Source organism: Cotesia typhae, unplaced genomic scaffold (assembly GCF_013202065.1).
Source record: "Cotesia typhae breed Kobodo isofemale line unplaced genomic scaffold, CoteBio_Ctyphae contig_33, whole genome shotgun sequence".
NCBI classification, from domain to species: Eukaryota; Metazoa; Arthropoda; class Insecta; order Hymenoptera; family Braconidae; genus Cotesia; species Cotesia typhae.
Window position 1 is genome coordinate 1598574 of NW_027423741.1, and position 26687 is coordinate 1625260.

The 26687-nt window shown below is 28.1% G+C and overlaps 2 protein-coding genes across 4 annotated transcripts in view; one reads left to right on the plus strand and one right to left on the minus strand.

Annotated features, from left to right (window-relative positions):
• Positions 1-125: 125 nt before the first annotated feature.
• On the plus strand, positions 126-5621 carry Lztr1 (Leucine zipper like transcription regulator 1). The gene is made up of 4 exons (XM_074240936.1): positions 126-416; positions 474-2601; positions 2690-2885; positions 5484-5621. The coding sequence occupies exons 1-3, from the start codon at positions 310-312 to the stop codon at positions 2813-2815; spliced, it is 2361 nt and encodes a 786-aa protein (XP_074097037.1). The 5' UTR covers positions 126-309; the 3' UTR covers positions 2816-2885; positions 5484-5621.
• LOC141526129 (uncharacterized) overlaps positions 3854-26687 on the minus strand; it is a 46929-nt gene continuing 24095 nt past the window's right edge. Inside the window, exons 6-21 of one of the 3 annotated variants that reach the window (XR_012478964.1) lie at positions 20186-20437; positions 17547-17650; positions 13199-13338; positions 11645-11724; positions 10222-10519; positions 8933-9081; positions 8545-8856; positions 8202-8351; positions 7681-7941; positions 7279-7530; positions 6885-7099; positions 6418-6591; positions 5952-6157; positions 5465-5699; positions 5159-5359; positions 3859-4976 (exon numbers count right to left, since the gene is read on the minus strand). Coding sequence is in view for 1 of the 3 variants with exons in the window: in XM_074240935.1 (XP_074097036.1) it covers positions 5341-5359; positions 5465-5699; positions 5952-6157; positions 6418-6591; positions 6885-7099; positions 7279-7530; positions 7681-7941; positions 8202-8351; positions 8545-8856; positions 8933-9081; positions 10222-10519; positions 11645-11724; positions 13199-13338; positions 17547-17650; positions 20186-20437 (2847 nt within the window). In the remaining 2 variants the exon portion in view is untranslated. Of the gene's footprint in view, positions 5360-5464; positions 5700-5951; positions 6158-6417; positions 6592-6884; positions 7100-7278; positions 7531-7680; positions 7942-8201; positions 8352-8544; positions 8857-8932; positions 9082-10221; positions 10520-11644; positions 11725-13198; positions 13339-17546; positions 17651-20185; positions 20438-26687 lie in introns of all 3 variants that reach the window. The other 2 variants (XR_012478965.1, XM_074240935.1) reach the window with 2 other exon arrangements.

Sequence of the window (26687 nt, forward strand, 5' to 3'; positions counted from 1 at the left end):
AAAATAAATTATGCCAAAAAAAAATATTAAAATTGACAGCTGACGACTATCTTCAGTATCATTAAATAAACCACAAGTTTCTACTTAACCGACTTCATTGTTGTGGGTGTTTTTTATTGACAATGAACATGAAATCTTTTTCGAGTAGTGAGCAAAAAAATTAAATGATTTTTGTAATGACTTATAAAAATTAACTAGCTTATTAATATGTCTTCTTTTTTTACAATAATTATTTGCAAATAATTACAACTGTGTTATTGTTACAAATTATTGCCTAGATAAATTAACAAGTAAACAAGAAAATTAATAATGGATAATAATATGACTGCTGAATGTTTGACGTTAGATTTTGGACCTTTTGAAACAGTCCATCGTTGGCAGCGTATGCCCGAGTGTGATGAATTCGTCGGAGCAAGGTAAAATAATTTCCGAATATAATTAATAATTTAAAACTAAATTCAAATGACTTACAGGCGGAGCAAGCACACAGTAGCTGCCTACAAAGATGCAATATATGTATTTGGTGGTGACAATGGTAAAAGAATGCTGAACGATTTGCTGCGGTTTGACGTAAAAGAAAAATCATGGGGCCGAGCTGTAGTTACTGGAAGTCCTCCAGCTCCAAGGTACCATCACTCGGCGGTTGTTCATGACTCATCGATGTTCGTATTCGGTGGATACACCGGCGACATTCATTCAAACTCTAACTTGACAAATAAAAATGACTTGTTTGAGTATAAATTTCAAACAGGCCAGTGGACGGAGTGGAAATTTATTGGAAAAACTCCAGTAGCGAGATCAGCCCACGGCGCGGCTGTTTATGACAATAAATTGTGGATATTCGCTGGATACGACGGAAATGCGCGGCTGAATGACATGTGGACAATATCACTGTTGCCTGGAGAACTGAGAATTTGGGAACCGGTTGTGCAGTCTGGTGATTGTCCGCCTACATGCTGTAATTTTCCCGTAGCAGTAGCACGAGAATCAATGTTCGTCTTCAGTGGACAGAGCGGCGCTAAAATAACAAACAGTCTGTTTCAATTCCACTTCAGAGACAGACGGTGGACTCGTATATCCACGGAGCATATATTACGTGGAGCACCGCCACCACCCGCAAGACGCTACGGCCACACAATGGTCAGTTTTGATCGTCATCTGTACGTATTTGGTGGTGCGGCTGATTCAACATTGCCTAATGACCTTCATTGCTATGACTTGGACACACAAACTTGGAGCATTGTAATTCCCTCGAGCGACAGCGAAATACCATCTGGAAGATTGTTTCACGCTGCAGCTGTTATTGGTGAAGCTATGTTTATATTTGGAGGCACTGTTGACAATAATGTACGCTCTGGTGAGACTTACCGCTTTCAATTTTCATCTTATCCCAAGTGCACTCTTCACGATGACTTTGGAAGGCTGCTAAGTTCCCGGCAATTTTGTGATGTTGAATTTGTAGTTGGGAAGGACACTATGGAGAAGAAAATACCGACCCATATTGCCATGGTAGCCGCACGATCCCAATTTTTGAGCTTAAAAATTCGTGAAGCGAGAAAAAAATTAGCTGCTGCAGCTGCCGCTGCTAAAATCGCTGAACAAGACAAAGATAAAGACGATAAAAATACGGGGACTAAAGAATTATCATCTTCTTCGTCAGTAGCTTCATTGTTGGAAGTAAGACTTGAAGACGCGGTGCCCGAAGCCTTTGAAATGGTTCTAAACTATATTTACACTGATCGTATTGATCCGACAAAGAGTATTAGAGATCAACATCAACAACATTCCGAGCAACAACACCAGCAGACTAGTAACAGAATTGTTTTACTGATGATGGACGTTTACAGACTGGCGTTTGAGTTCAATATGACGAGATTGGAGCAGTTGTGTGTTCATTATCTCGAAGCAACTATCAATCATACTAATGTTTTAGAGGCACTACACAATGCCGCTCATCTTAAATTGTATTTTATCAAGGAATTTTGTTTGAGTTTTGTTGTCAAAGACAGCAATTACAATCAAATTGTCATGAGCCACGAATTTGAGACACTAGATCAACCGCTGATGGTAGAAATTATTCGGCGTAGACAAATTCCGCAAACTACGCGGATTTATTCAAAGCAGTACGAGCTGGGTACTGGCACGACGTTGGAACAGGATATGGAAAAATTTTTAAAAAATGGTAAAGAATTTTGTGACATAACTTTGATGCTACATGGTGATCCTTATCCAGCTCACAAAGCTATTTTAGCGGCGCGTTGCAGTTATTTCGAAGGAATGTTCCGTTCTTTCATGCCTAAAAATAACACCGTTAACATCCAAATTGGTGAAATGATACCGTCAACAGAATCATTTGTATCATTAATGAGATATATTTACTACGCTGATGTCTCGATGCCCCCGGAAGATTCTCTTTATCTTTTTACTGCTCCAGTATTTTATGGATTTACTAATAATCGGTTGCAGGCATTTTGTAAACAAAATTTAGAAATGAATGTCACTGTAGACAACGTTATACCCATATTAGAAGCTGCTGATAGAATGCAAGCTAGTGATATGAAAAAATATGCTCTCAATATTATAGTTCATAATTTTAGTAAGGTAAGAAAAACTTTGAATAATTCTTTGCTATTGATTGACAAGTTTTTTTTTTATTCATATGCTACTTATATTATTATCTTCTTTTTAGGTCGCGCGATTACCACGAGTTCGGCAGATAAGCCGTGAATTACTTCTTGACATCTTTGATGCGCTGGCTGACGAACGAAGTGAAGCTCGAACTTGTCAAGATATCATGCAATCGAGTGATTGCTGACAGGCTGTGATAGTAATTAATTTACGGATAAATGCTGAAAAATATACGCTTATAATTCCTATTTTTCAATGTAAGTATAAAAATAAAAAATAATTCTATTTTTTATTGACAAATTATTTTTATAAGCTCATCCCGAAGTTACACTCATCAAGACCTTTCATTTGAGTACCCACATGCATTTTTATATTTTTTTCATATTTATACATATATATAAATTTATGAAATATATGAAAAATTGATGTGGGTACTCAAATGAAAGGTCTCGATGAGTATATCATCAGGATGAGCTTATATCTTTAAAAATGTTATTAGTTCACAAGATACAAGGTTATTTTTTAATTATGTATCTAGAGATAGAGCATTTTAGAATGTAGCACAAATACTTATCATCACAAATTGACTATTGGTGATTTTATCATATAAATACATTGCCCACAAAATTTTGCTTATTCTCTTAATAATATAGATGAGCTACCGAGTTATAATGTAGTAATAATTACATAGAAAATAAACTTGGAGCGGTTATTATTTATTTTCGCTTTGTGTACAACTTTAATGATAAATAATGTTGAGAATAAATAATTTTAATCAATAACTTAGTAACTTTAAATTAAATAATTTTTTTCAAAGTTAAAATTTTTTTTTATTTTAAAAATCTAAATCGATACAAATGACAATAAAATATATCAAATGTAAAAATTCCATGTGAATAAATATTCTCCATAGTGTGGGAGTTATTTCTCTACTCTACTAGAGTTAAATCAAATGTCATTCTGAAGTAGACAAATATCCTTCATAACGCTTGACGTAACGTTTTTGTAAGAAAAAAATTTATCTCTGATAGAATTATTACTGTTTTATTTGAAATTGTGTTATATATACTTATACATTAGAAGCTGTTTATTTATTTAGTTAAAAAAATTTTTATAAAAGCTAAAAATCATCGAATTGTTTATGAATGAATTCACAAACAACCGTAGATATATAATAATAAATAACTTGTTTGAATAAAGAACAATAATATTGTAAAGGTTATTAGTAGAAAAAAAATACGACATTTGTTTTATAAATAACGAATTATTTATTAATATTTTGTTAATTATAATTTTTCTTAGATGTACAATTAGGCCTTATTGTGTTTTATTGATATTGATTTTTGAATATAATTCTAAATTTTAGCTTGATACAAGCAACAAACAATAGCAATCAAAATAATAACTTTTTTTATGTACCAGCAAAAAAGAAGTAATAAAAATAAACTTATTTGAATAATGCAGAAGAAAGAAATAAAGAAAAATAACAATAGGAGCATAAAATGCGCTACAAAATAAAGCTTCGTCCCTAATTTTTATTGACATAGTAATTTCAATAATATTGTTTGTTTATTTATTATTTTTTTTTGTTATTTGTTATTTTTTTTTTTTCAGTCTATTAATCACAAATAATTATTGATAATTTATTAAATATTTATTTATAGATAATTTAAGTATCCCACAAAAAAATTAACAAATAATAATTATTTTTGATCCAATTTCGTGGGATTTATAGACTAATAATAATCAAAAATATTACTACTAATTATTTACATTTTTAAGAATCATACTTTTGTCTAATAAATACAATATATTGTTCGTATAATATAAAATTTACGAAACAATCGTATTTTACATTTCTCTAAAAGTCAAAATATCACTCCTAATTACACAATCGTCATATTTTATTTTTATTTCAATAATATATATTTATATATTATTTTTAAATTATTCTACAAACTTTCTTAAAGCATTTATTATTTTTTAATTATTTATTACAATCTAGTAGGCCAGTTGTTTTGCTTAAAGATCTAGAAAAAAATTTTTTTTTATGATATTAATCACAATTTATCACGCTTATAAATTTACACATAAGCGCGCGTAGGTTGCACTGCAACATTTAACAAAAAAAATAATATTTTAATTTATCAATATGTAAATTTAAATGCTTATCTTATTAATAAGCATATTTTTTTAATAACAATTAATAAAGTAAAAAAAAATAACAATGATAATAATAATAGTAATAATAATAATAATAATAATAATAATAATAATAATAACAATAATAATTTTTATAGTCTTCAATATAAACTTGACAATTTACGTTGATTTTAAGTGGCCCCTATCTGAAAATACAAAATTATTTAATTATAATAATTATTTTAAGAATTATATTGTGTTTAATGACATAAGTTTAAGTCGCGTTTATTTTTAATCTATATACATCTATTATATTGCACCTTACGACTTTGATAGAACTTAATGTCATTAATTGCAAAATATAATTTTACATATTGCATAATCTTACATGTGTGTACGAAAACAATTTAATCAAGAGTAAAAAAAAATTCCGCCGTTACAATGTAAAAAATAGTTTTTACTTGAAGTATGCGGTATCCCAAAACCGTCAAGCCTCTGATGAATGAGCTTTTTGCCCTTTCACACTCTCGGCTATAAAATAGCAATATCCTCTCAAAGGATAAAGACATTTCATCGATTTTCTTCGCTTCTATAATAAAAATAAATAAATAAAATAGAGTTATATTTATAGACGCATAAAAAAAAAAAAAAAAAGTAATGTCATTAAGTTATTAAGTTATAATAATAAAAGAACCTTTTTTCTTCTTTAACAGAACCACTATTGAATGAGGGTGTTCGCTGAGCAGATTCCAACCTTCTGCGTCTCTCTTCAATCGCTTCGGTATCAAAACTTACGGTTGATTGTACAGGCACTGCTACAGACGCATTTACGTGCCTTGTTTTTATTAAAGGAGGATTCCGTGATTGAGGAATAGCAAACGCACGTCGTAGTGCTCCACGTGGTGGCGACGGAGGTGGGTATGAAATACCTACAAAAAATGTAAATTATTATTTGTTATTCATTCATTTTTTTATATTGATTGTTATATATATATATATATATATATATATATATATATATATATATATATATATATATATATATATATATATATATATATATATATATATATATATATATATATATATATATAGTAATACTGATAATAATAAAATTAATAATAATAATAAAAATAAAAATAAGGATACAATAATAATCAATAATATTATTTAAACTGAACCTCTATGTCCTGGAGATAGTAGTGTATCCTTGCTCTTGGTAATTTGCGGAACGATTAGAAGTGAATTAGGTGGTGTTGGTGAAACTGTCGAAGTTTGTGGTGATGTAGCAAGCGTTAAATTGGGAAGAGATTGGCCAAGGCATGAGTACGCAGGCACTTGAACGCTCAGAGTGTTTGGAGTTGGTGACTTACTCAACAGCGATCGTCTGTAATTATTTAAAAATGAAATACTTATTTTGATATTTTGTATTGAAAAAAATTATCTATTTATTTTAATATTGAAGTAACTTCTAAACTATTTATAGAAATTTTTTCTAGTGTTAGTTCAGTAAGAATTTTTATTTTTTTACAGTAACTTTAAAATTTTTAATTTAAAAGTTTGGTAGAAAAAAAAAATTAAATTGATGATTAGCTGTGAGCGAGAGCACTGCCAGTATTTAATATAAAATAGTTATTAAATATGCACCTAATTTGAAGCGGCCTGTGATTATGAGTTATGCCGAGTTCGCCACCTTCTTCTGATGAGATACTGGATCCGTGGGGTGGTTCATTAGTGTCAACGCTGACATTCCTACTTTGATTATAACTTGGCAGAAAACTACTTCCACCAGGAGAAACACCTTCCATTTCTATACTCCCACTGTAAATTTAAATAAATATTTAATAAGTGCATGAAAGTGTCTCGAAAAAAAAAAAAAAAAAAAAAAAAAAAATGTAAATAGTCAAAAAAAAATTGGCTCATTTATTTATGAATTATAATTATTTTTTTTAAATTAAATTCCAATTAATTTCCTAAATTAATATTATTTAATTTTATATATTTTTCATCTGAAATATATAAATAAAGAAAAAAACTTTTTTTTTAATGCAAATATAATTTTTGTGTCTAAAAAAAAAAAAAAAAAAAAATACTTGATTGTTTTTATATTTTACCTGTGACTATGTGCTAAACTGCTAACACGCGAAGCTCGACTGCTACCCCGAGGTGTTCTTGGTAGCATTTCATTGTCTTCCAATTCAAAGTCACCGTCTCCCAAATACGTGCTTGCCTGTCTGCTCACAATCGCCGTGGGCGGAATTTCACCGAGTGGTGGAATCTTCATTATTGCAAACTGTTGTTGAGATTTACGCAGAGATTCTATCCAGGACTATTCCATTCAATGTAATATATAATATAAATAGTTTGTTATCAAGTTTGTCGTTAGGTACAATGCGGTTAATTAAACCAAGTTTAAATGCCAATTAATTATGTATTATCTCTGCATTTAAATACTTATTATTTATTATTCATAACATAACTATTTAATAAAATAAATAAATTATTTACCTTAGCAAGTTTAGGCTCACTCGCAGATAAAATAAATGCTGCAGTGGCAACTCCGTATTCATTTAAATAAACCAACCCAAAACTGGAGGATTCCTTTAATTCATGAATACGTAAGCGATCAACAACGTACGGTTGTCTGATTACTTTTAAATTGCCAGCAGCACCCCCGGAACTACCGCTGCTGGATGTTTTCTTGGTCGATGTTTTACACAGCAGTAGCATATCAGTCATGAGAAAAGCGTGAACCTCCGTCTAATAAAAAAAATAAAAAAAAAAGAAAACGAATTAATTAAATAATAATAAACTTTTTAAATGATACTTATCATAATTCAATTTATAATTAAAAAATAACTAAATAGCATGGAATAAGGTTTATGTATAATTAAATTAAAGTTGTCTTACTTTACTCGTTGCTGAGTCTCGTAATTTAAAGTCACCTTCACGTAACAGTGTCCTCAATGAATCTTTTGGACAGCCGGGCATTAGCGCAGATGTAATATCAAGATTACAGTACAATTTAACTAATTTCTCAAGCTCTTCGTCTCGAGTTTCCACAACATCATAACAATCTAACCGTGTTGCTGCACTAGCTAATCTAGCGGTCTCTTCGGATCTTCGTAATGCGGCATTCACCGAAGCCACAAAATTATCAACGTATTTAATCTGAAAACAATTTCATTATTTGTGATTGTCCAAGATATTAATTTTTTGTCTATGAAAATCTTTTAAAAATTATTATTTAAAAAAATTAGCTCAAAGCATAAAAAATTTTTTCTTCTTTTATTACTAAAATTGTAGAATTTATTTTGAAATTTTTTAATAAAAAAAAAAAAATTTTACAATATTTTTGTAGATTTTTCTACTCAAAAAAATTTTATTCTAAAATTCTATCTATTAAAAAATTAATTGTTTATTTATTTTACCATTAAAGTTAATTCAGAGCGCTGCTCCTCATCTTCAGTATTTTTTAATACGGCCTTAAGAAGTAATGAATATTTAGTTAATCGCTGCATCGGTTTCACCAAAATATCTAAGAGCCTCAAACGATTGCAGTCTTTTTGAGTTTCACACCACTGAAACAATAAAAAAAATAATTATTTTCATAAATAAATTCATATAGTTTAAATTTATGAAAAAATTAAAATTAATCTTTAAATTTATTAATAATTAAAAAATAATCTAATTATTTAAACTTTCCAAATTATTTAAATTATTTACAAACATATATTTATATTTATGACTTGTAAAAATAATACAAATACTTGCCACTAAATAAGCCGTAAATAATTCGTTATCATTAAGCCGATCACGACAATACTGCTGACACTTGCTTTGCTCGGAGCAGTATCTCGTGTAGGGGGCAAAAGTTTGTTCAAATATTTCAAAACCTTGAAGAAGATGACCTGAATCGAGTGGGTTGCCGGTTGTCCGTGTAGCATTAACCATCCTCAATACATGTTCGCTCCAAAAATAACGATTTGCTGTGTAGATATCGGGAATATTGCTAAACAGCTTCGTGCGGTCAACTTCTGTTAAAATATTCGAAGCCTGAAGACTACACAGACAAGCCATAAAAAGCTAGACACAATAAAATAAATATATTTATAAAAAATTAATCAATATTAATTTTAAATTAAAAAAAAAAATAACTTACATCCGCCACGACTTTAAGAGTTTTTATATAAGCCAGCTCTGTTTGAGCCAACTCCCAAAGTGCCGTTTGTTGCTGCTGCTGTTTCTCAGTCAAACAATCCCAACTCTCAACAATATCTCGCCAATCTTCTTCCAGTGAATAAATAAGTTCTGTTTATAAAATAATAAAATTAAAACTGAAGAAAGAATGAAGATATAAAAAGTATTTCTGTTTGTTTTATTTTTATTTTATACTTTAATGGGATTATTAAAATTTTTTAATCAAACGGTAAATAAATTTGTCGTACAACTTGCGCATTCAGAAAAGTTGAGGAGGTGAATATGGTTTTATATATTTTATATAAAAATAAAAAAAAAAGGGAGGAAAAGAAAGTTATATTGCCGGTGTGTATATAAGGAGTACTTGAGAGACATGGATCGATTCACTCTTGACTGAGGAATCTTCCTATCGGACTTTACTTTCTGTAGTGGAATGAAACGTTGAATATAAATTGTATAAAAAAAATTAACCTTCCCTTCCTCTTTTCTTTATATATATATATATATATATATATATATATATATATATATATATATATATATATATATATATATATATATATATATATATATAAAAAACACGAAAAAAATTAAACTGTAAAATTCACTCGGAATCTAATTATTATAGTTTCAAACAGTAAAGCGGACATCGGGATGGCAAAAATATAAATAAACTAGTCAAAAAAAAATTCGAAAATTTTTGATAATTTTCAACGAGCTGTAACTCCGAGGAAAATGATCGTACAGCAAAAAAAAAAAAAAAAAAGCAAATTGTAGTTTTAAGTGTCTAGTTTTCAGATATGACCATGAAAATTTTTTATCATGTTCAGGTCTGGAGAAATCCTAAGAAAACTACAAAAAAAATTTTTTCCCAAATTTTTTCTCATCTCAAAAAAGGTCTACGGGTTTCAAAAATTTTTTTTCTATTGTTTTGCTGAAAAGCTTTTTTAGAAAATTTAATGCCCTTCAATTTGACGTAATCAAAAAGCCTTTACGATGATTTGCCGCGGAGTTATCGTCAGTCAAAGCAAAAAAGTACTTTTTCACTTTGACAATCAATAACTCTGGAAATAATGATCATATAGGAAATCGAAGGACGGTTTTAAAAACTACAGGAAATTCTCTATAAGATCCTATGAATAGCTTTTGTCAAAAAAATTTTTTTACTTATTACAAATCGACTATTATTTATTGCAGTTTAATTTTTTCCGTGTATATATTTATATTTATATTTATCTAGTTTGCTCAGACCTTGCTCATTTGCAATGAGATCGTACGGAAGCTGAATTTCTGGTAAACGTGGCACGCCATATTTCGTATAACTATTAAGCTGCTCCACTAGCAATTCCATTTTGGTTCCTTTGGTGTTTGTGAAGAAACCGCTCCACCGTTGTTTGCTAGCTTTAAGACCCGCCGCTCCACTAGACACAGTACTGCTGCCAGACGTATTTTTCCCAGTTGTCAGCATACCTCCAGGTATCATCTCTGAATCCATACTAGAGTCCTCCGTTGATATGCTGAAAAAACGACCGCCGCGACCTCGATAGCTCTGAAATAATTTAATAAGAAAATTTTTAAATAAATATTTGCTCCAATAATTAGAAATTGGAATAAGGTTAATTAAATCAGAGCAAACGAAACGGCTTTGTTCTAGTCGTCTCTTTTTATATGCAAATTAACTCGTTAAAATAAACCTTTCAGGGCTTTTCTCATTCAATACATCACTAAGTCTCTTAAAAGCTCCAGAACTAATGTACCCACGATTTGCAAATGTACCTGTAGATATTTTGCAGCGCCAACATGTGAAATTTAACTATTTACTTTAGATAGATTTGTAGAAATTCAACTACTGCATTTGTTCTCACGGCGCAGTCGATAGTAATCACTTGCAATAGTGTGATTAAAAAAAAATTTTGAGGATAATTAAATTTAGTTTTAGGTGAAGAAAAAAAAATCATTAACATTTTGTTAGAATTAAATTAAAATCAATCAATTTCGTTTACTTTATAAGTTTAAATTATTAGCAGTACAGAAAAATGTTTCTAAGACTAATTATTACAAGACGAAATAAAATTGCACTATTCAAGAACTTTCAGGTGAATTTAATGAAAATTATACACAGAAAAAAAAATTTACTTGAATTGAGTAAATAATTTTAAAGAATTTAATTATCTTGAAGAAATTTCTTCAAGATATTTAATTTCTTCTTGATCAAGATAATTGATTTCTTCTTGAAGAAATCTAAGAAATTTTTATTGCTTTAAGTAAATTTTACTTAATTCAAGAATTTTACTTGATTTAAAAATTTTTCATCTTGATTCAAGTCAATAAAACTCTTCGAATTTATTTTCTTGGTTTAAATTTTAAAAAGTTAAAATTTTTCAATAAAACGAATTTTTAAGACAAGAAAAATATAAAATTATTTTTTTTTCACTGAATTTTCAGGCAATCTAGATGAAATTTGGTTGCCTTTTTTTTTTCAAATGATATCTAAATAAAAAAAAATGGCTCATTGTTATTTTAAATTGAGTTAAGGCTTATGGAATTATTTTTGATACAGTCTACTTAGGACTATTCTTATTTTAATACCTTGATTTAACTCAAAGATGAATAAAATAAATTTTTTTACACAAAAATAATAATTTTTCTTTTATAAAATTAAATAAAGACTTACTCCTCCAGCTTTGCGTAACGAAACATTTTGATTGCTTTTTTGGCTTGCTGTACGTGATGATGTTACTTTTTCGTCTTTGGCTGTAAAAAAATAAAAAAATAAAAAATTTTAATTAAAATAATAATAATTAAATTTTGATATTGAACGTTGATTAATCAGGAATACACGAAATTATTTATCGAGCCTATATGTCGATGAGTATGTATAAATATAAATTTATTTCAGCCATACGGCTGTGTAATGTGTGCTCGGTATCGTGCGTCATTGAAAGCCGAATAGAAGTAAAGTGTAAGTAAAGGGGATAGGAAGGGCAAAACAGAGAGGCTGAGTGTGAGGAAAGCATACATAGATAACAGAAAAGAGAAGTAAAGGGGAGAGCTAAAGCACGAAAGTATACCGATGTTTCACTCGCTATACCCAAAAGTCCTTTCACCCTCTTAGAATATTCAACGTGAATCCTGTTCAAACCTCTCACGATACAACTACAGCCAGAGCTTACCCTTCTCCGTTGTCCTCTACTTTATTCTCTTTTGTTATGTGCTGACAGGACAACTATTCTAACTTGTCACGTTTTTCAATATTTTTCACTCACGGTTATAATTTATCGTCGCACCGGCGAATAATGTAACTGTGAAATAATCTACGAGGTACTTTTTAAAATTAATTGTAACTAGTGAATTAATTAGCAAACTGTATACAAAAAAATTAAATTAATTTTACTTTTATGAGTAATTTTTTACAGATTGATTTTTTTTCTGAAAACTGAGTCTTTATCTTGTGTGCAGACTGTTGAATAAATAATTTTTCCTTAAATTCAATTAAAAAATTTGTATTGATTTTTTTTTATACAAACTTCGGTAAAAAAGAAGGTCTTTACAATTTAACTACTTTTCAAATTGTGACTGTAAATCGATTGATGCAAATTTAGATAAAAACAATCGGAAGGAATCTAATATGAAAATCTGTAAATTTATGGGAAATTTTTTTTTAAAGGAACTCAGGCAGAAAATTTACTAGAAAAGTTGTGGGTGTCTAAATTTCCATGCAGACACCCACATAAGAAATTGATTTTAGAATTCTACATAAGAAAGTATATTGAAATTCATTCAGAAATACTTTTTAATTCATTCGGTGGAAATGTATATAGGAATATCTATTGGATTCCGACATGCATTTTTGTTAGAGATACTAGTAATAGAAAAACTTATCTTTTAATCCAATATTTTCATATGAAAACTGGGCTTATAATTAATAACTATGTGAAGATATCCGTGCAAGAATAAATTAATTACAAAAAACATAATTGGAGTTCCATTGATTGAAGGAGTGTGAAGAAACGCAGTATAAGTTATAAGTAGTACAAGTATACAATGTCATGCGGCAGTTATATAAAGCGGAGGAATCATTTATAAGTGTACATTTGCTCATTCCACAGTTATTATTAATGATTTGAACTATTAATGTACTGGTCAATTCTTACGTACAAAAAAAAAAAAAAAAAAAAAAACGACAATAATAATAAAAATAATAATAATAAAAAGTTAGAGTACTTACCAGTGACTCGTAAATGTCTACCTCCCAAGCACGATGTTTCGGTTGTATGAATTGGCAGAGGTGTAGAAAAAGCATCAAGAAACACGTCCACACGAGCCGGATCAATGCCTCGACGATCGCAAGCCGTGCCAAGAATTTCACTGAAATAAAAAACAAAATACGTTGATATTTTCAATGATTTTTTATATTGTGAATATTAGTATAATTCGTTTTTTTTTTTTTTTTTTTTTTTTTTTGCAAGACAAGAATAAAATTTTTAATTATCGTGTTTTATGAGACCATATTATTATACGGAATATATTCTGTAATAGCAATTAGACAAGGAGTTATGGACAATCTTAAGGGGATAAGATAATAAATCCTACGAGACACAACACACGTGGGAGAGTACGTTCACCTTTATAGCACAACCCTCCATATCCATACACATACATAAATGGATAGATGCGATAGTAATCATATTTCAGGGGTGTTTGCGGTAAAATTGATCCCGTCGTAGCAAATACAAAATTTTTCTATTTTTTTTTATTGCATTGTAAAATTGTAGAAAAATTTATTGATATCGATTTTTTAAAAAATAAAAATAATTTTTTTTTGCCTTACAAAAAAATTAATATCTATGAGAGCAATTTAAATATAATCCCCCCAAAACGTTTCGAAATTCTTGAATTATTAGTTTTCTATAAATTACCAACAAACTAGTCAAGTAAATCAAGTGAGAAACTGAACAATTTCACAAACTATCTGTCGTGGTGACATCCCTTTAAATTTAATTAATTTATTAATTTATTAAGTTTAAAAAATTTTTTTTACAATTTACATTTATAGTAATTGAAAAGTTGCCAATTTATAGACCTGAACTATGCACCGCACATTACTTTATAAGATAAAGTAATAAATTTATCACAATCTATACTCGTATATCAAAACGAATAAAATGGGGTTAATTGTAGTTATTAGTTACGGCAGACAGATGAAGCGAACTTGCGGAGTATATATTGCGCGAACGATTACACACATTGGCAAATCAACCGCGATTAATTTTGACGGAACAATATTTATTATAATTAATTATTTGAATAATAAAAAATCATTAATTAATTTATCTAGAAATCAGTCCATTGTAATTTGCATCAAATGTAATTTTTTTTTTCCACACGATTATAACTATCAATTATACTTTCACAATTGATTGCGTATTAACGGGAAATTTGAGGTTCCAAAGTAATTAATTAGTCTTATTATCTTCTCAGTGCAGTATCTAATCTAGCAATTATTTAAATGGAAAATTATTTGGATCATTATTTATTAGGTGAAATTTGATAATTCAAAGGAGTAGTAATGCTGGATTATAGTAGTGTCTGCATTTACGTGGTGATTATCGTATTTTGTGGAGTATGTTTCACGTAATGAGCGTAATTGGATATTGTAAACGGATGTATAAGTTTCACTTCCATTGGTAAAATTTTCACCAATCAACTTTTTTTTTTTTTTTTTTAATAGGAAATTGAAGCAACCATTACGTTTTTGACTAGCAAATAAATTAATTGTAAATTCCGTTAAAGGTCACTGTCTTTTTTACTGAGGTCCCGAAACCGCTTGAGTATCTAAATTTAAATAATTAACAAATAATTTCAGAGCAAGAGACCTGAAATTAACAGCGAACTAGTGGCTTATAACGAGCAAAAACACAACCGAGAGAACAAAAAATTTGTTTTTACTCTACTGGTGACTGAGTACGTTTGTAATTAAGGTGGTTCTATCGCAAAACCGCTTTTCGACAGATTTTTTCAAATCATTGGTTTAAAATAATTTTTACTCATGAATCCCGTAAAATTATTGCGTTTATTTATTTATACTTCGAGATAATTTTTAAATATTATGATCACAATCTTTGAAAAAATATAAAACAAAATTAAACACATTAAGAGAGATTAATATTCATAAAATTTTAAAAGAAAATTTTTTACTTTTTATATCGAAGTTATTTACCACTAATTTGAATAATAATTATTAGAGGTAAAAAGCTGTCCATATAACCATTATGTGCGAATAAAAAAAGTAATTTTTTTGCTGTCGGTGAAAGTGACATACAGACAAAGAAGTTAAGAGCGACAAAGCATGAATTATGGGCACGGTTATTGAGTATTAGGATCTTTTATTCATTATCATTATTATTTAAGTATACGAAAAATTTTATGATAAAATAAAATATTATTTTTATTTATAATCTATATCAACTTTCATTGAAATAGTGATAGATTACTTTTCATTATACTACATTAAATTTATTGAAATTTATTCACGTGGAAATTTTATCACAATAGATAAAAAAAATTTTATAAATATATCAACATTTATATTTGAATTTCTCTAAACTGATAACCTAAAATAATTAAATTAAATCTCTGAAAATCAGATTATACATCAAAATAATTAATAAAGTGGCTTTATTTATTATTATGATTATAATGAATGTTGACACGTTAGTCCGTGCGTAATACATTTGAAACAATGAGACTTTAAATTTATTGTTGTTTTACGTCTCTTCTGTTAATGCATTAATCTACTTTTATGAATTTCTACCGTAGCGATGTTAATTGCACATTTTTAAATGGATTAAGTCATGGCGAAATAAATAAACTGATGGTATGAATACATTATTGTGAATATAATTTGAAACACGGAATAGAAAATTAAAAATACAATTTAGACAATAATCTGCTCGGTGGATTGTCGGATAAATTTAGTGTAAATTAATCACATTTGTTATGGAGATATAAACAAACATATAAGCATGTAAATGTGTTTAAACATGATACTGACAATGGGAATTAATTTTGAATGCACGATTAGATCTAGTTTTATAAGTTTAGTAATTATTATAAATTCTACTGTTAAAAATCTGCGTGACGGTTTTACGTCGGACATAAATAGACGGTGTTTATTCCCACGAGAATTTGGATGACATCGATCATTGAGCCTGGTTACATTCGTTGCTATTTAAATCGGTCACAGGGATTTACTCACAGCACAAATGGAACGAGAAATGAAAAAAAAAAGCGTTCAATTTTAAAAAATATTACTGATTTGTCCAATTACTTATTTTTTAAAATTGACATATCGATCCTTCAATTTATGCTTTTATAATTACAATCATGGAAAATAAAATGCAGTGGGATCAATTTAAATTTATTTATTTTAAAAGGGGAAGAGAAAAAAAAATGTGAGGGAATAAAATAGCCAAAAACAAATCTATTAGGATCATTTTTAAAAATTTTAAAAAATTGTCAATGAACTTTTGATCGAGATTATTTGCACTCTTTTAATTGTTGTAGTTATTATTATTGTTGATATTTCCATAAATATCCGAAAAGGATTCAGATACTATTAAAGTACTTTTAATCATAATGAATTACTTTATTAATAATTGAAAACAATTTGTAATGCCCGGAGCTAGAATAAATTACACAAAGTTCTTTTGGTAAATAATTCTCTCCACCAAACAACTGCACCAATACTAAATAAAAATATTTTTTCAATTTATGATATTCTTCCGTTTCCTGGCTCTGGTTTCACAAGTGGTACTCTGCGTATGTTGGTTTGCATGGAATTTTATTGTGGCTTTAGAGATTTGAATTTTATTTTAAAGTTTTTCTGACTCGTATGATTGAATAACGGAGAGAAATATTGAAAAATTTACTTTCTGGTGAGTTATATGTTTACAAACGTAGAAACATTCCAGCTCTTGAATTAAAGTAACGGTTTCTATTTTACTTGCTTTTAAAACCCTCATAACTGGGGTAAAAATTCTAATTTTATTGATTTCTTTCCATTCATCAACTCCAGTTGAAGTAAAACAAAGGGAAAGATCAAATGTATCTTAAATGAAGTTAAAATTTTCTCAAACAAAGAAAATCTTCAGACTCAAGCAAACGATTTGCGCGAAACTATTTATTTATTTAATTTGAATGCCAAAAAAATAGCCGAGCGGCAAAAATACAAAATAATTCTCGCCAAAAGCGTATTGATAAAATTCGGAATGAATTTTCGTAGCGAGCAGTAGAAAAATTAAAAAAAATCATACCCTATATTTTTTTTAAAAACGTTAAAAAGTTTTAATTTAAGGTCAACGTTATTCAGTTTATCTCAAGCGTTTGATTTCACATCACTATGATAAAATTTTCAGTAAGTTAAAAGTACAGAGAAATTTTTAATAAATGAACCAGCTTAATAATTTAATAGAATTAACTTATATCAAGCGTTAAAGATTAAATGATATGAATAAAAAAGTTGAAAACATTTATACTGAATTAACTTACTAATTGAGCTAACTAGGGTTACTTACGCTAAATATGTTCCTTTTGAAGCAGGTAAAAATTCCTCACGCTCAAGAGAATTAGTGTCGTCATTCACTTCAAAGCTTACACTAAAGTACTCACTGCTAGAAACCTAGATCAAACAATTAAACATTCATTTAAACTAATACTATATCTTTATAAAGCTTTGATATTAATATCATTATTAAATAAATAAACGAATGAATGAATGAATAAATGAATGAATGAAATAATAATAACAGTAATAATGATATTAATAACAATAATAAAATATAATGTATGAGATCTTTGAAACTAAAATTCACCACAATATAATTTAAATTACGAGGACTTTATTCAACGAACTTTTTCATTAATTACTTAGAGCCATCGTTTAGTGAAACCTAAATCTCTATTACAACCAGTTTCAAGTCTCAATTGTATCCCTACTCGGGACATTAATTTCCCAAATGAAATAGCTTGAGTACCTAATAAAACTTAAAAGTTTGACTATTAATTAAATTGACGTTGAGTTATTGAATTCAAAAGTTACAATTAAAAAGAAAAAAAAATCAATGATGATCACAAAATCATTGAAAGAGTGACTTTAAATCCGTCCGATTAAAGCTAGTACTGAATTGATACTTGATACACATTTCCAATAGACATACTCCGTATGTATGCAAATTAATTACGTTCCATCAGTGATTCAATTGTGTAACTTTACAATGGTCGTAGTGCGGGAGAAAAAAAAATAAAATAAATGAATATGAAATTCGATATCGGTGAGCAGATAGCTAAACCGAAATTCATCGATGGTATTCAAGTATGCAAAACTTGCTCGCTGTATATCCCTATCCCCTCGTTCGTGTGGATTCCGTGTGTTCATTCGGAACTACATATGCATTTATTGCGTTCTTGCTACTGTTATACCCAATATTATATAAATTTATAGACATATTTAGTACTATTGAATTTTATACACATCTAGCAACTCAATAGTTTGATTCGCATCCTCTTAATACGATGTAATGTACCATTACTCTTGTTGCTTTTATTCCCAAACCAATACCTGACTACTCAAGGGATAAAAACGTAATAACAGCGATAAATTACAAATATAAGCAATAAAGAATTATTTATGATCCCTCATTAACTATAGGCTTTGGAATATTAATCTGTTCTTTTGGAGTAAAAAAAGTTCGTAGCTTAAATAGCTTAACAACTGTTTAAAAGTTTAACTTTTGAACATCAAACGAAAATTAAGGACAGTTTCGAGTTAGTTACTCGAGCAGAGATGAAAATTTACGAAATACTTGTGTCTGAGTTACGAAGAATCCGTCTGTCTGCTGCTTTAATAACAGTAGGGGAAATGTTTCAAACAGAGAACATTTTTTTATTATTAATCGTGTCTCAAGTAAATTAATTTTTTTTTTTTTTTACAATTCAATAACCTGAAGAAATATCGTAATTAAAAAAAAATCAATTAACCTACTCAATTAAACGTAGAATGGCTAAACCGCGGAATAATACGATCAAGCGTCAGTTTATTTCAACACTTTTTTCCAGAGGGTATTTTTATAATAACGTTTTTATAGACGTCTTGGAAAATAATTATCCACGACAAAATAACCACTGAAAGTTTTAAAAGTATTTATAATACGATTATTAAGGAATTTTTGTCAATTATAATTGTGCATAAAGCAAAAATAAAAATTCTTGCTAATTAAACACATATTTTAAAAAAGTTAATAAATAATATTGTAATTAATTGGATGTTAAAAAATTAATTATTTTAAATATGTACTTATTTATTTGTAAAAATTGCAATTAACAATAAGTAATATGAATTTCAAGATTATCCACTTAATTAAGCTCTCGATAATTTCCTTAATAACTTTAAAACAATCAGAGCTATCGTGATAAGCTCGGTGAATTTTTTTTAAATAAATTCAACTATTTTTGCTGTGAGTATATTTTTATTTCTCAAGTCCCGAGGTAGAACTTGCTTGAAATAATTCACCTTTTTTTTTTGCACTAGATGACTTTTAGTTAATTAAATATTTTAATAGTCAAATGAAAATTAAAACGAATAATTAAGTGCTGGGATTGTTGTTTTTCAATTAAGAAAACAGATTCATATTTTGTCATTTCCATTTATGTTCTTTCGGAAAATGAAATGTGTGTGAAAGAACTGTAATAAATAGCTGAAATATTTGACTAATGCTCTATCGAATGGTCTTGATGCTAACTCAATATGTTCAGTAAAGTGTAAGTTATTGGAGATTTAAGAAAAAAAATGAATCATTCTAAAAATACAAATTATGCGTCGTTAAAAAGAAGAATATTATTTTTCGTAATGTAAGAAAATATATTGATATATTCTCTTGTTTTTTGTTTGTTAATTTTTATTTATGTAAATATTAAATTAAGTAAATTTTGACATGAAAAAGTCGTAAAGTGCTTCGTAATTTAAAAAATCTTTCGACACTCAAGAATCAAGCGAGAATATTTTTGATTTTTTCACTGTAAATTGTTGGTAGAAATTCAATAAAGAAAATGTATACGTTGAAAAACAAATTCGATGAGATTATGCAGCACACGAAGTCCTCTCAAATTATAGAGCTCGTTATTAATAAATAACATTATAAATTTACATTGAAAGTACCTGAGATCGTGAAAGCTTATGTCGAGTGCGATTTGACGTGCAAGTGTCTGTCGACGTCAAACTTGGCACCAAAAATCTTGGATTAGTGTCCGTAGTGGGATTTGGAGAAAAAAGCAGCGGTGGCACAGGTGGATTTTGATACCGATGCTGATGCGATGCTGTCAGTTGATGTTGAGTTGTAGTCCCACCTGACATATTACCGTGTTCTCCAGTATCCAGCATGTCAAGTTGGCTCAAAGATCTTGAGCGTACCTATTTTTAAAATAAATATCAAGGTGTTATGTTTTTAAAAATACTTGCTAGAGTGTCAGGATTTTTATAAATGTTATTTTTTAATACGAAGTAAAATTATTTAAAGTAAAATTATAAGAATTCTGTGAAATTTTTTTTTGCTCCGATAAAAATATCATTTTAACATGTTATAAATATTTCTAAATGATTTTATTTTTTTTTCTATTTGTTTAAAGTCGCACAAAATTATCATTCTAATATCAATTTTAAAGAAAATACAAAATAGTAGGCTAAGAAAATTATTTCGTAATATTTTTTCATTTAAATTATCAAGCCATTTTTTTCTAGAATTAAGTTAACTTTTTTTTTTTTCAGTCTAAAAAAAAAAAATTCAGAAACTTCTGACTGACATAACACTCAAGCAAGAAACAATTTTAACAATTCAAGATGAATTATGTAAAAAAAAAAAAAAATTATTTTTCGTTTTTAAAACGTCAGTATCAATCATAAGTTTTTGAATAATTCACATAAATTCTCAAAAAAATTTTTTTGCTATTCTGACACTATCCCATTTGTTTTAGATTATTATTTAAAAATTACAGAATCGGATATAGTTAAATATTTTGTATTTATACACCCATCGCTTGACTGACGAGTCCCATCAGTGTGCTTATAACTAAATTGTTCAATTAAAATGAACATAAAATTTTTACTATTATAAATTGAAATAATAAATCTTTAATGTCATATGTAGTTAAATTTAGGCGAAATGTCTCCTAATTGTAACCATTAGTAACACACGAAAATATAAATTAAAACAATCGATCACTTGTATCGCAGGGGGTTGAAATAAAGCCGATTTTACTAAATTTATTTAAACTATAATAAATAATTATAATAATAATCGAAGAAAAGTGGGACAGGAAGCCACATGGTGGCATTAGATCGATCGTTACCAAAGCACTCTTGCGATCCTTATCCGGAGGATCGATCAGCGTCAACTAAACCTGGACATCAGCAGCATTTAAATGGCGCATGGTCAGCGCCCATTTTTGTCAATTACTCTACTATTAACCTTTCACAGGTGCATTAAATTATCTTCAGTTCATCATATTTCTATGTTACTGTAATTGCCTTTGGCAGTAAGTAGTTTTGCGGAAAATAAATGTATATATATTAGTAATAAAATAATAATCAGATAATCTAATAAAGTTATTTTTTATTGTACTTGGGAAAATATTTTTAACTGATATGATGGATAAAGAAGAAGAAAAATAATAAGATTTCAAGTAAGGGCTTGGGTCTCTGAAGAAAAAATAAAAGTTTTATCTTTTTATTCCCTCCCGGGAATGTCAATATTTGTGGGTTAGAATTAAACTTTTGTATTGTATCTCTTTATTTGATCGTGAATTGAATTGAAACTGAATTTTGCGGCCGGGCTCTTATTTAAGTTACGGCCTTGCGCTGCCACGATACTTCATTTACGCTTTTGCTTAAGCTTGTATATATGCCACTTTATAAAATATATATATATATATATATATATATATATATATATATATATATATATATATTTATGTACTCCATATGTATATGTAATATGTAATGGTTGTTGGTGAGCGTAAAATTACATGTCTATCTGAATATGCAGATGTGTGGGAAAGAAAATTAAACTTGTGTACGCATAGAATAGAATTGCGAGAACAACCTTGCTCCCAGTACTGTCTATCATACATCTCTCCTTGTCGAAGCGTGCTGAGGCTAACAGGGTAAATATAGATGTACGATACAGGGTGGGTAGCATAATTACAAATTGTTTAGCATTATATGAGTAAGTGTAATTATAAAGTACATGTTGAAAAACAACGTTTTGAATTTAATTATAATTCTAATCATCGTTTTAAATAGACAGCATATTATTAGACTGCACAGTAAAAAATATTGTGTTAAAATAACACTAATTTTGTGTGGATTGTATTTAATACAATATTTTTTTACTGCGTGTAAAATATACTAGATCTTTGAATGAAAATTTTAATTTGGAGGAAAAATTATGACAGTTCTTTCTTTTTGGAGGATTATTATTATTATTATTATTATTTAAACCGTAAATTATTTGTTAGAAATTTTAAACTTACAGATATGTGTAATGTAAACTTTGGGAGATTGTGATTTAAATTATGATGTAAGTTGTGCTAGGTATAAATTAGCTTGATTAAATAGTTAAGTTTGCCGGGGCAATAACTAACTAAATATCTTGCAAGATTTTATTTTAAACAATTATTTTAAACACTGAAATTATTTTTTTTTTTAATAAAAAAATCGGTAATTATTTAGATGTAGGCTCAACCTTTTTTTGGCCATAAAAATTTTTTTTTACTTTCTAAATTTTCTGAATCATATTTATAAATTTGGATGTAAATAAATATATACCAAATTGAAATATGTATAGAATTGTGGCCATTAATTTGAGGTTTTTCATGTTAAATGAAACCTAAGCATACTCGAATTAATGGCCTGGATTCTATTTTATACATTCAGATTGACCCGAGTATATGATATTAAATTTATAAACCAAAATATATACAAAATTTATGAAATGAATTTTATAGTCTTTTGATAAAATTCTCAAGTAAATTATTGGCGTGCCTTATGCATACTAAGACACATCGTAAACGAATTACCTGATATCCAGGGCGGACTTATAAATTTATATCCATGAGAATATAAATTTTTTTCATAAATTTTATTTTATATCCTTAGCCCAATCTGAATATATAAAATATATGTACTAATTACAAATTTTTTGTCCGAATTTATAAATTTTTTGCGTGGAAGTATATTTATGAAATTAAAAACTGAGTAGAAAAAAAAATTCAAAATTCAAAATATGAAATATTTTTTTATAGAATTGTAATTTTAATTACTATGCGTATTAATTATTATACAACGAAGACATAATAAAAATTTACTAAGACTATAAAAAATTGTTATATTACATTATATTTTAATTTTCCGCTCCCATACTTTTATAATCACCACTTTTACAAAATCTAATATTAACCGTCACATCGATAGTATAATAGACTAAAAATAAGTATAAGAATTTTTGAGACGTGATTTCTTTACCGTGTATACAAGATTATTAATCGTGAAAGTACTTGTAATCTTCATTAAAAATTTAATTTTAATAACCTAGATATAAGAAGTCTTATTTTGTTTTACCATGAATTTCTATCAAAAGATAATAATAGATGATTTTATTATGCAAAGTATGATTATGATTTTTTACACGGAAAATTATAATTGATCATTAATTTATCTTGATGAGACTTTGGGGTCGAATAAATTTTTTTTTTTTTAAATTTAAAAACGACAAAAATTTATCATTTACACCTCGCGTGTGCTGGGTTAGATCAGCCCTAGTATACACTTTAATAAGATCTAAGCCTTGATACTTGTCGTGAGGGTTCATCAAGACTCAACTTTGATTAAATTTTAAGCCCGATCGACTTAGTAGATGGTGGGTTACTTTAATAATTAAATTGTAAATCAAAATATCATATATATCCTTCATTTCTGAGTACAAAATTCAAAAATTGATCGTCATTGCAGCCAATTATAATCCACAATTTAAAGCTTAATTGCACTTCAATTAATTTAAATTAAATGAACATGTTGTTGATCAAAAACTTTCATGGGTAAGTTTAATATTAGAAATTTCAACATTTCATAGTTGGTAAGTTTAATCACGCAATTTTCAAACATCGAAACTTTTTTATCAATCGCTATATTTTATTTTCTTCGATTTCAATACAATTCTGATTTTTTATAATAGCTTAAAGCATGCTTCGAGTAAATTTTTACTGAAAAATTTAGAATATATGTTGTACATAACATCACTTAATTTTTTTTTTCTTCTACCAAGAAAAATATTGTTGTACATGTCGAAAAAAACTCTTACCAACTTAAAGTTTTGAATTCCAAGTCTACTTTTCATTTATTTTCAAAGTTTTTCTATTAGACTTTTTTCTAAAACTTTTTAATACTTTTCCGCACTTCATAATGTTTAAGAGCAGTATGTCGCAATTTGTGAGAAGTTAAGTGTTCTTAAAACAAGACCTACAGTAATTTTACGGACACTCGAGCCGTTTTGTGTGTTTCATTTCAACTGTAAATTTTTTATAAAATTTATCTCTTACGTGCCCAACACCTTTAAGTACAGAGTTTATAGAATTATGATGGTAAATTTTTGACAAAATCTGATTTAAGTAACAACCTGAGTCCTAATTTAGGAATAAGTCTATTTTGCGGACTAAAGGCTATTTTAAATGTCGATATAAAAATTTTTTAATTTAATAAGTTTGCACTAAAAATACGTAAAAAATTTTTCTTTTAATTTTAAACACAAAACTGATAGTTAAAGAATTATTAAAAATGAAAAAAGGAATTTTATAATAAATTAATAAGCATAAAAAATTGCAAACTTTTATCGAAAAAATAAAAAAATTATAATGAAATAAATAAAAATTAAAATGTTGAGATTATTGCAGTTCAGGACGAGCTCATACATATTAAGATTATGTAGATCCAATTTCAAGAAGATTGGTTCAATAGTTTCTGACAATCAGCTCACGTAAGCCCGAAAATCGTTATTCCAAGAAAAACGAGTTTAAGGTTTTCTAATAGAAGGTAAGCACACTCAGCTAGAGAATTACAAGGTACAGAAAATTTCTTTTTAAATAATCAGATAATTCTAGAACTTTCATAGAATATTTTTCAAATTATTAACTTTCGATTAATAAAAATACTAGATTTTTCAAAAGTGACAGTAGATTAATTCTTCAAAAAAAAAAAAAAAAAAAAAAAAATCTGCTCACAGTATTTCAGAATAATTTTGTAGTCAAGTTAACGACAAATTGGTGTCATATTTTTCTTCAATCTGTGGTTAACTAAACTTCATTTGTTGCTCTAGCAGCTGCAATCTATTTTACGCAAAGCGTAAGTGGGGTATTAGCCTAGAACAGGCACCTCCAAAACTAGTCCCATCTGGAAATTCTGAACAACTATTTAGATACAAGTACTTCAATACAATATAAATTGTACAAGTATGGTTAATAATATGAATAATGTACTTCAAGTTTCAAGAACGTCTAAACGTTTAATAATAATTTTCTTTATTCTAAAGACTACAAATGTTTTCATAACTTTTGTTCGCAACTAATTTTTCAATAGTGCAATGAAAGCTTGAAAAAATAAAATTATGAAGGTATTTTAAATTTATAAGTGTGATTCTTGTAAAAATTTAAGTTCTGAATAGTTATAACACGTAAATTTGTCATGCGATATAAATAGTAGACTTGTTGATAGTTTTAAAGTGGAAGTTTCATTATTTTGATGCTTTTCATTAAATCCCTCATTTGCAAGCGACTTTAAAAATTTTCCCAGTATCTCTCTAAGGTTTTCAGTTTGATGATATGATCACAAAAAAAGCATAAGGTTCCACTCGAAGGAGTGCTCGTTACAAACTTCCGCATACGAGAAATATGAAAGTAATATCTTCTCTGAGATAGCGAGTGGAGTTATTGCGAAACTCCGTATAGTATAGTCGCATTACACATCGAAGCCGATTGAAATTTTTTATTAAAAAATATAAATAATGATATTAAATGAGATGTGCATTACGTCAGAAATAAAGATGTTTGAAGTGATAAAAAATCGCAAGTTAACTCACAAATGTAATTAATGGAGTAAAACTAGGTCGAGGTAATGACCAATTTAATTTTTTTTACCCTCAAACTGTATATATTTTATCACTCGTTAACAAAAAAAAAAAAATTAAACAATGTATACCATACGATCAGCCATCTCATACAGCCATTCGTTGTAAAGGGAATAAAAAAAAACGAGCAGGAACAATGTGAGTTCACGAGGAAATATTTTCTTGTATTACATTGTCACTGTTAGACAAGCGAATCCTACGTTTATTTGACTTTTATTTTTTTACACTTTAAAACCAACTTCTAAAGACACTTTACCAGGTCACACTATTGGAAACTACCGGAGAGAAAGCTGTTTCGAGATGAAAATAAAAAAATCGTGACGAAAGAAAACGATTCAAAAGATCCAAGTCGCGTAGGAGGTATTACTCTTATAGACATTAAAATACGGTATGTATTTTTGTAACGAAAAGTTTATGATTAAAAACAAATAGACAGAGATTGAAAATAGTGAGTGATAAACTTTAAGAAGTCTGACAGTTATTGTTATT